Source organism: Aulonocara sp. 'chitande type north' Nkhata Bay, linkage group LG17 (assembly GCF_057382095.1).
Source record: "Aulonocara sp. 'chitande type north' Nkhata Bay isolate Kocher_YH1m ecotype deep benthic linkage group LG17, A_spYH_male_GT1.1, whole genome shotgun sequence".
Classification (NCBI taxonomy): domain Eukaryota; kingdom Metazoa; phylum Chordata; class Actinopteri; order Cichliformes; family Cichlidae; genus Aulonocara; species Aulonocara sp. 'chitande type north' Nkhata Bay.
In genome coordinates this window covers 15,502,992-15,513,814 of record NC_141360.1, presented here as the reverse complement: position 1 = coordinate 15,513,814, position 10,823 = coordinate 15,502,992, and the positions used below count along the sequence as shown (strand labels likewise).

General features: G+C 37.9%; 1 protein-coding gene across 1 annotated transcript; it reads left to right on the top strand.

Annotated features, from left to right (window-relative positions):
* Nucleotides 1-698: 698 nt before the first annotated feature.
* LOC147309806 (alanine aminotransferase 2-like) lies at nucleotides 699-10,030 on the top strand. Its single transcript, XM_086268851.1, has 11 exons — nucleotides 699-806; nucleotides 1,609-1,698; nucleotides 1,782-1,890; nucleotides 1,979-2,115; nucleotides 3,051-3,294; nucleotides 3,544-3,623; nucleotides 4,270-4,406; nucleotides 4,937-5,099; nucleotides 6,031-6,186; nucleotides 6,758-6,870; nucleotides 7,752-10,030. Exons 1-11 carry the CDS (start codon nucleotides 708-710, stop codon nucleotides 7,840-7,842), a joined length of 1,419 nt encoding a protein of 472 aa, XP_086124977.1. The 5' UTR covers nucleotides 699-707; the 3' UTR covers nucleotides 7,843-10,030.
* Nucleotides 10,031-10,823: the final 793 nt, after the last annotated feature.

The window sequence follows — 10,823 nt, the reverse complement described above, 5'->3', positions numbered from 1 at the left end:
AACGTTATTACACCAAGGAATAATAAAAGATCTTATTTTGCTGTATGATTATACTTTTGAACTTAAGGCCCATTATGTCAGTCAGTAACAAGCAGTTAGTTTTATATTTAAACTCCAGACTGTGCTGCTTGTCACAAGGTTAAAACATTTCTTTTGTTTTTAAAGTAGGAAAAGTCTTAAACGAACAAGTTCAAGTTCTAAGAATAGTAGACTTCTCTGGTAAACATTTAAAAGCGAACAAAATGAACAGACTGCAGAAAAACTACAAAGGATTCCGATTCAAACATATGCTGATATCCAAGTATGTAAAATTCATTTTTAAGCTTTATTTATACAAAAAGTGTCACAGTTGAAAAAGTCATATGGACAATTTCAGATATTAAAGGCAGTTTAACAATTAAGGCACAAAAACTTCAGATATAATCAGATAACACTATTGCGTTACCACTGGCAAACTGTGATTAGCCTGGAGTGTACCAGTCAGCAGCAACTTTGAAGGAAAGAGTATATTTCTTCCGTATTAGTTTCTCCTCATTTGCTCTTTTCTAAATCTGAATTTAAAAGGTGCTGAATAATCTGACACCGTCTTCTCTTAAAGACCAGACTCATCAGGAGGCGGGTATTCTAATTACAAAGTACCCGCCTCCTGAGTGTATTTCCAGGCCTCTCACTGGACCTTGATCAGTTAGACAGTTGAATCAGGAGAGATGAGCACTGTGCAGGACGTGAATCCCAGGGTGCGTGGGATCCGAGCCCCAGTGAACCTGCAGGGTCTAGCAGCATGCATCTCAGAGCAGATTGCACAGGTGAGTCAGCTGTAAAGAAGTTGAGAGACAGTATAAATTATGAGTCATTGTTAGCAGTTTAATAGTAAATAGTAGTCATTCAATTTGGTCAACCACACATCTGCAGCTTATCCTCTTTTGTCAAAGGATTATATCCACCTGTGGTATATCTATCTATCTATCTATCTATCTATCTATATATAAACACCCAGCACGCCCCTGCGGGCGGTTTATCCTTCAAGCTCGGGTCCTCTACCAGAGGCCTGGGAGCTTGAGGGTCCTGCGCAGTATCTTAGCTGTTCCCAGGACTGCGCTCTTCTGGACAGAGATTTCCGATGTTGTTCTCGGGATCTGCTGGAGCCACTCGCCTAGCTTGGGAGTCACCGCACCTAGTGCTGGGTGGTGTGGTATATATATATATATATATATATATATATACATATATATATATAGTAACTTGATAGTTACTACAAATGAAATGTCTGAAAACCAAATAAATATTAAGGCCACAGATCAGACTATTTTTTCCCTTGTGCTCTCTTATTCTTCTACTTATTCAAAAAAAAAGGCCAGCATTTCCTTGACCTCCACGTCAAGGAAATGGATGAGGATGAGTGTACATTTTTAACCACAAGTATAAGCTATGGTTATGTCATATATGGTTAATATTGAATTCATTCTCTATCTCTATATAGTTTAAATTAGCCAAGAGAAAACCAAATGTCAAAGGGTTAAAGAGATAAGTACATGATTGGCATAGATAGAATTTAGCTGTCAATTTAAAAAACGGTCAATATTGATAAACACTGATGTATTTTTCCAGAGTGTAAAAAAACCCTTCAAGAGTGTGATTGATGTCAGCTCAGGTGATCCACACAAGGCAGGAATGCCACCTATCTCATTTATTCGCCAGGTTGGTGTTTTATGTATCATCTGTGAATTTTACCTGCACTTCTCTGTCAACCTGAGCACATCACTTTCTGATTGCTTTCTTAGGTTATGGCAGTGTGTCTGTACCCTGAGCTCCTCAAAGAAAAAAGCCTTCCTCTGGATGTCAGGCAAAGGGCACAGAAGCTTCTGGACATGTGTTCTGGAGGGAGTGTGGGTGAGAAAAAACAATTATATCTGCAAGCAATGCACAAAGTGAGTATAAATGCTTCTGCTGGCCAGTCTAATCACTTTGCCTGTGACAGGTTCATACTCCACAACCTCCGGTGGTTTACCACAAGTCCAGAAAAGCATTTCTGAATTTATCACAAGGCGAGATGGTGGCGTGCCTTCTCATCCAGAAGACATTATCTTAACTACTGGATTACAGAAGAGTTTGTCGGTGTGACACTTTATACTGAACATTTTAATGAAGGTTTCTTTTTGTTTTCTTTTTTAAATAAAGCTATATCTTTCTGCTTTGTATAATTAGTTACTTAAGAAATGCTTAAAAATTGGCCAATTCTTGGAAAGGTGTTCCACCAGATGTAATCTGTGAGTGATGTGGTGTGTTTCTTAGCAAATCATTCTTATTCTCTGGACTCTGACAGACACTTTAAATCCTGATTGTGAGACGCAGGCCAACCATTCCTTTAACTTGTAACCACCAGAAATGTAACCACTTGGCAAAGCCAAGAAAAAGGAAAAGTAAAATGCAGTAAAAGTTAACGTACTTCTGCAACTTCTTCACTTAAGAAGTTGCAGAAGCGAACAAGTGCAGACTCTGAAATGTACTCAGAGTAAGAAAGTAAAAGGTAGCTCCTTGAAGGACAATTCTACCATCTATTTTTATACAAAGGTAACTGAACCTGCTGGTATCTTAATATAAAAATATCAGCACACGAGAATACAAATGTACTTAGCTTGAATCTGTATCTAGGATACAAGCAGTGAATGAAAAACAAAAACCCCCCCAGCTATTTAGACTGATTTCTATTTCCTACACTAACAGTGTCTTTATCATAGTATATAACTGGCATAAAGGAGGACTTGAGTGAATGAGTCTAAGCTGTAATCAACTCTCTTCAGCTTAAATTAAAATTAATCTCTGCTATGCTTGATGTAACCGAACACTGACCATGAGCACCACCGCCACTGTGTATCAGTCCCACACCATTCCTTACTGTGAATTCACCACTTTGCTGCAACCACATCTTTTGATCATGCACAAAACTACCCACTATTTTCATCTATTATTATTATTATTATTATTATTATTATTATTATTATTATTATTATTATTAGTATGACAAAAACAACATAATTTTTGCACTATAGGTGTTTTTGAACCTGCTTACCAGCGGAGAGGGCAAAACTCAGACAGGTGTGCTGACCCCCATGCCCTGTCCACATACTCTGCCCATGCTGCTGGACATGACTGGGCTGGCACTGGTTCCATACCGTCTTTTTGAAGAACAAGGCTGGGCTGTAAACCTGGATGAGCTGCATACAGCTTTAGAGGCTGGAAGAGTCCACTGTGAGCCCAAAGCCATATACATCAGCAACCCAGGAAAACCTACAGGTGAGCAGCCCATTGTTGGTACATCCTGCACAGCTTTTGATCTATTCTATATTCGTGTATACGTTAAGAGAATCCTCGTCCTCTTTTTAAAACTATATCATGCTAAGAGGTCAACTGTCTTAAAGCCTAAGAGTTAAATAAAAACTAAAATGTGAGTCTCTTTCTAGCTGTTTGCACTGCACATGTGGATTTGTGGTTTACAGCTACTTCATAGAAGCTCATTCAATAATGTGACTTTTCCCCTGGTAGGTTACGTGCAAGACAGAGAAACTATTGAGAAGGTGATTCACTTTGCTGCTACCAATGGCCTCATCATACTGGCTGAAGAGGTGACCACAAGCATAACGTTTACTCTCCCCTCAAAGAGAAAGAGTACATCATCAGTCTGGCTGTTTTTGCCTGCCTGTTTGTTAGCAGTCTAACCTCCACAGTTTTCAAAATATCATGTACAAAGTTTGTGTGATGGTAGCTACCAGTAACAGCTCGAGCTGACTTAATGTTTGTGAAAATCAAGTGAAACCAAATATAAAAATATGTAAAAAAAAAAACAAACAAACTTATATTACCCACAATTTTTTATAGATTGTCTTCAAACTTTCATTGTTAGCATCCAAGGTTGACTTCAAGAAACCATGTTAAGTAATATGTCATATTAAAAAGGGCATGGAGAGAGCTATACAACAGTTTTTATTACCACAATGATGCTATAATGTTTCAGAAAATCACACATAAGCAAATTCTTCTCCAACCATATGGGTAAAGACAATAAAATACACAATTTTAGTATGTAATCCTTCAAGATCATAGTTCCAAGGTCAGAAAGCAGTGGGCTATTATAAAAGCAGCTCGAGGTCAGCACGTAGTAATTCAAATATCATAAAACCTCATTGTTTTAGTTTAGCCCTTGCCCTTTGGAGGAGTTGTGCAGGTTTTCACTTTTCACTTTTTCTTTTGATGGTCACTTGTACTGTCTAGGTGCACCAGGATAGTGTGTACGGCCAGGACAAAGAATTTATTTCCTACAAGAAAGTGCTGTCTGAGATGGGTAAAATGTATGCTGAGACAATGGAGCTGGTGTCTTTCCATTCAATTTCCACAGCCCACATAGGAGAGTGAGTGTCATTCAATGATCAATGTCTAACCTCAACATGTGTTAGTCATTGTCCCTATTATCCCAATGTCCTTATTAGTTAGCTCTATTTCACAGATATCTATGTACTTGTACAGTTTATGGACTTTCTAACCAAGCTTGCTACTGTTAGTTGATAAATGAACACTCATGTCTAAATATGATCACTTTTGCCTTCAAATATAATAACTCTAAAATTGACTTTTTCTTAAAGCTTCAGAGCATAAAAGTGGTTGGCATCTCGATAGGGTCCATTTTTAATATACAAATCGACTGCTGATGGGAATATAAGAACACCCTACAAAGTTGATTCTGTCACTCATCCTAGTCAGTCACTGGTTTGAGTGACTGAAGGAGTCACTGGAATGAGTTCGAGAAGCGTTTTCTCTGCCTCTGAAAATACAATGTCCAGATCAATACAATTAACCTTTTGGAATTTCCTTTCCTGAATGATAGAGCATTCATCAGTGTTAATCAATGCTGTTTATTAAACTCTGCATTTGCTTTGTTTAGGGGTGGTCTGAGAGGAGGGTATATGGAGGTAATCAACATTGACCCAGCAGTGAAAAAGTACTTAACTGTCATTTCCAGCGCTTCAGTGTTACCACAGCTGGCACTGGAACTTAGTGTTAATCCACCTAGACCTGAAGATTCTTCCTATAACTCATACACACAGGTAAGGGGACTGTCCTATGGTAACGTCTTTATTTAATCAAAAAGGATCTCTGGTAAATGCATTGTATTAAAGTGTAATCATGGAGACAAAACAGTTATGCTGTAGGAAAAATGCAATAAGGAGCTTAACAAGGATAAACACATTCACAAAACTAAAGGAAACTGCAGAGAAATTAGATTTGCTGTTGGTTTATCATCATAAGCCGCAGCATCCACATTACATGTTGTCATGGTACATTTAGCAGATGCTTTATAAGGTACACCGACTCAGCTATTAATGCAAATATCTAATCAGCCAATCACACAGCAGCAACTCAATGCATGTAGGCATGTAAACATCCCAATAAGGGTGTTTGAGGGTGGCTGTAGCTCAGGTGGCAGAGCAGGTCAGCCACTAATCAGAAGGTCGGTAGTTCGATCCCAGGCTGCACCCTGGCTGCATGCCAAATATCCTTGGGCAAGATACTAACCCCGTGTTTGCCTACTGGTGGTGGTCAGAGGGCCCGGTGGCGCCAGTGTGCGGCAGCCTCGCCTCTGTCAGTGCGCCCCAGGGCAACTGTGGCTACAATGTAGCTTGCTATCGCCAGTGTGTGAATGTGTGTGTGAATGGGTGGATGACCGAATGTAGTGTAAAGCGCTTTGGGGTCCTATGGACTAGAAAAGCGCTATACAAATGCAGGCCATTTACCATTATCATAACACTTGAACTGTTAAACTGGCAGGGGGATTGTTCCTTTCCCTGATATACTCTGTTAGGTGAATCCAAAGTCTTGTGAATATTTACAGCATTGGTGCAGCGTCAGCATGACCCAGTGAGCCATAGCATCCAAGAGGATATGAGATACAATATGTTGAATAAAACTGCAGTTGAGTAAATGAGTGTTTTTCAAGGAGCTCCCCAGCCTACAGTAATATTTATTTTATTCTTAAAGGAGATTCATCATATTGAGGATACTCTTTCCCAGAATGCTAAACGGGCGTGTGAGTTTCTGAATAGAGTAGAAGGGATGAGCTGTCAGACATCAATGGCAGGACTCTTTCTTTATCCCCGGGTACACTTGCCACCTCACATCGTAGAGGAGGCTAAGGTGAGATTTCAAAGATAAAAATATGGATGTTATTCTGATTGTGTGCCTGTTTTTTTTTTAATTCGATTTCAGGGAACTTTACATTCCTACTTTTTTAAATTTCAGGGGTAAAATTTAATCCAGTATGTTTTTACAGCTTTGCTTTTAAGATTAAAATAATGTCAAAATAAAAGCCCACTGCAGTTTATATTAACTTATAAACTGCCCCACATCACATTAGACTTCCCAGTTTGGGAACATAAATGCACCCTGAAGAAAAAAAGGTCTCTCTTCACTTGGATCTCACCCAAGTCACTTCTTCTGTCACTTGGGTGAATGAAAGAATCAATTTAGCGGGAGAAGCATTTTTTCGTCTCCCACAACTTGGATGAGCGAGATTTATAATCTTACCAAAAGTAAGGATTTCAGTCAGGAAAAGTTAGGATTTTTCAAGTGTTCCCTTCATTTTTTGAGCAGTATATATGAGTAAAAAAAATTGTTAACATTAAAAATCCAGCATTTAATTGCTTGCATTTTTATGTAACAGTGAAAATCATAAATTGATACAATGTTTTACTGTCTTTAATTTCAGAGGCTGGAAGTGAAGGCGGATGTGCTTTACTGTCAGAGGTTGCTGAGAGAAGAGGGTATTTGTGTGGGGGCAGGTTGTGAGAATGGACAGGAAGATAAAAACTATCACATCAGGTAAAATTTTATTTTATGTTTCTAGTCAGATCTTTAATTAGCCCTTAGTCCCCTAAATGTGTGATTTTGTGAAAAAAATGTAGAGAATGATTTGTAGACAAAATAAACAGTTTGCTGATGCTGTTGTGCTGACCATTATCTCATTAACATTTTTACTTGGGTCTTTTTTGATTGCTAATTGCTTAATTTTATTGGAATTGCATTCTCATTCCTACCGCATTATTTAAAGAGGTTTTTGAAAAATCTTAAATAGCAAACTGTATGTAAAAGATTAAGTTAACCCACGAACTGTCACTCTTTGGTTTCTGAAGCCTCAATGTTAACATTCAAGTCCCTAACTGTGTTGTTGTTGTTTTTTAAAGCCAGAAGTGGCCATATTACAGAGTTGTCAGCTATTGCTAGCCTGGTTGGTTAGCAGCACAGAAACAACACAAAGACATATAATAAAATAAACCAGTTTCACAGATCTTTCTGTGAAGCCACGCTTACTGGCTAACACTTTAGTACAGATTAAAGCATTATATGAATGTGTGTGAATAGGGAAACATGTCTTGTAATAAAGTGCTTCTAGTGCTCAGTTAGAGCAAGTGCAAGAAATGCTATATAAGTACTAGTTAATCAGATACTAATAATTAGGTTCTAATAATTAGCACACAATCTGGATCCTTTATTTGTAACTTTATGAAATGTAGGGCTCTATTTAGTTTCGTTGTATATATTTAAAATTGGTAAAATCGAGCAAATGCAGGCACTATTCCAAAGGTCAAATGCTTGGTGATCTAAACACATTAAAAATGTAAGTAGTTTTCATGTGACTGTTCTTTTTCAAGGTAGTATATGTTAATGTTGTGTTGGTGTGTTTCTTTTTCCTTCTCTCTCAGGCTGTGTATTTTGACTCCTCCTTCCACTCTGGAGGAGATCTTGGCACGCCTTCGTTCTTTCCACCATCGCCTGCTGGAAAAACTTGCCTGATAAAAATGTCAACAACAGAATGAAGGAAACACCTTTTAATAATAATGCTGTTGCTTCCTTTGCAGCACAATGTAACCAATAATGTAGTTACTGTACATAAAATCAACTGTGAATACTACTGTATAGATAGAGATCTCTTTAAACCTTAATCTGTCATTTTAACCAGATTATGCACTGATACTCTGCACCAGCAGTTTAGCCACTCTCCCTTTCACACCTTTCCCTAACAAGCAAAAGCCCCCTGACGCAGTCCCGGGAGGAACCACAGATCTCTTGAGGGCTGTGTCAGTGGGGCATTTGGGATAAAAATAAATGTTAAAAAAAAATCCAAAACAAATATGTGGCAAATCCGTGTGATTAAGGGAGCCCTTGAAAGCAGCCCCACCACTCTGCAGTAACTGATTTTGGTTGATTACACTGAAGTTAAACTGTTGGTAATTAAAACACTAAGATTTTTAGTGATCACTTTGTGTAAAAGTAAAAATTCCCAAAATGTTTTGAGAATATTGTGTTTATAAATAGCTGCTAGTCTGGTGTGGAGATGCCGTGGAAGCAGGACAGATCTGGACATAAGCGAAAGCATGAGTGATAAGTAAGTGTTGGCAGTAAACTGGTTGTTGCCGTCTTCCAGGATGGGCTAAAGTTTAGTTTAGTTTAACCTTAACTAAACTAAACTACAGTGTAGTTTAGTTTAGTTAAACTACACTGTAGTTTAGTTTAAAACGCATAATAGCATAAAGCAATAGCAATAGAGAAACATGACTTGAAGTAAAAAACAGTGCCACACCATGAATTTTGCTCTATACCAGAAAATCCTGAAGGACTGTGTGGCCAACAATTCGTGCTCTGAAGCTCAAGTACACACAGCTTAGGAAGCAGGTCAATGATCCAAAACACAACAGCAAACTTCCCACTGAATAGCTAAAACAACAAAACAAAGGTCTTGGAGTGGTCTAGTCACAATCTGGACTTGAATCTGATTGAGAGGATTTGGCATGACCTTAAACAGGACATTCATGCTCAAAAACACTCCATTGTGGTTAAATTAAAACAATTCTTCAATGAGTGGGCCAAAATTCCTCCACAGCCATGTGAAAGACTCATTACTGGTTATCACACTTAATTGCAGTTCTTTATGCCAAGGATGGCACTGGCAATTACTTTTTCACACATGGCCAGTTAGGTTTGGATAGCTTTTTTCCCTTAATAAATTAAATCATCATCAACCATCAACATAAAAAACTACATTTTGTACTTACTCGTGTCATTTTTGTGACAAAATCACAAAAAATGAGGAAAAGAAGGGGACAAGTACTTTTTCACAACACTGTACATTGTTGCATCTCCATGAATGGCTAAGTCACTACATGATCTTTGTGTCCCACCTTAAACTAAATTTCATTAATTCATATTTTTTTACACTCAAATCACCACTGTTACAAAAAACAGAATAAAAAAAGACACATGTCCCAGTGTAAACTTGGTAAGTAGATGGATTTATATTGAATTACCCTCTGCTCACTGGGAGCCTAAACCCTCCCAAACTTTACTTTGTGTCATTTAGATCGAGGAAGTTTGTATTTTCATTGAGGTAGGACAGAACTCCTCTGTGTCTGAGATAGCAATGGGGAGGAGTCTGAAAGGAAGAATGGTGGAGAGCACCAATTTAAACCATGCAAAGCAGAGGCTAATTGGCTCAAAGAAGGCAAGCGAGAAGATGATTGGACCAGAGTAATGACGTCAGTATTTGGATTGACAGTGTAAGAAAGCAGTAGTCATGTAAGGAGCTAGGACCCATCAAACGTTTGTGCCCAGTGGTCTGTAACTCAATCATATACACAGCAAATGCAGAAGTTCATTTAAGCTGAAACATTTTAGTGAAGTGAAAATGATCTGGGAACATTTTTTCTTTATTCACAATTACATTTTGTACTTTTAGTATAACAGGCAAAGGTTTTGATTTCTTGCATACTATCAAATGTACACCTTTGTGTCACAGGTTACAGCTACTTCAGTCTTTCTTCAAATGTATTCACTTCACTGTAATGTTTGATTGTGGTGGAGATTTTATTTTGAAATAGTAACATCTTAAACTTTATCATTACTTTTCAGTCACTGACCCAAGTGTTTATTTGTTAAATTATACTTTTTAATGTTTTTATTTTCTCCATGTGTGTTTTCATAAAAATCTTTTTGGGAAAATTGCTCCAAACAATGTGATGATTTCTGTTTTGTTCAAGATAACTATAAAAACCAAATATATTTTCTAAATTCAATCCAAAAAAACATCATTAGAAGAAAAACTGAAAACATGACTCCTGGTCACCACCAGGAGTCATTGTCAGCTTTTCCTTTAAATGTGCTACTTTGCCTGTAGGTGGTTGGTGGCTGCTGCTGCTGACCAGCAGCAACAAAATAAGCAGATACTTGGAGGAGGGTGGTTGGTCTGTGCTTTCATCTCTGTTTTATCTGTCTGTGTATTATCAGTGTCCTCTCTTCATATCAGTTATAAATGTATTTTCCTCCACATGTGAAAAGTGTCAGTTGAACTCATGTATCCACTTTAAGGCGGAAACAAAAAGGGAAATATCAGAAATCTTAAAATTTATTTCCAAGTTGCAAATGGACTAAACTTGGGTAAGACACAAAGACAATGATAACACGCACTGTATCACAGCCTGAAACACACTGCTACGATTCCTAAGCTATCCGTTTTCATTCTACATGGTCTTTGGCTCCATTATCATAACAGCTGGAGGACACATCGTGCAAGCAAGCTTCTGAACAGCCTGTGCATTTCTGTTGCTTGTTTGTTAGTAGGCGTATGTTAAAACTGGAATCACATTTTGTGATCATTCTTAATTTGTGAAATTACCAATATTGAACCTCTCTCACTACATAACACCGAACCACCGTTTTGGAGCTGTGACCAAAGATACTATAATTCTTCAATGTGTTTTCATCCTGTTTTGTCAGATTGT

Excerpts from the sequence above, each read along its gene's own strand:
- LOC147309806 (XM_086268851.1), top strand. The coding sequence starts at position 708 with ATGAGCACTGTGCAGGACGTGAATCCCAGGGTGCGTGGGATCCGAGCC. Across the intron at positions 5,100-6,030 it reads CCTATAACTCATACACACAG|GAGATTCATCATATTGAGGA; the intron begins GTAAGGGGACTG and ends TTATTCTTAAAG. Across the intron at positions 6,871-7,751 it reads GATAAAAACTATCACATCAG|GCTGTGTATTTTGACTCCTC; the intron begins GTAAAATTTTAT and ends CTTCTCTCTCAG.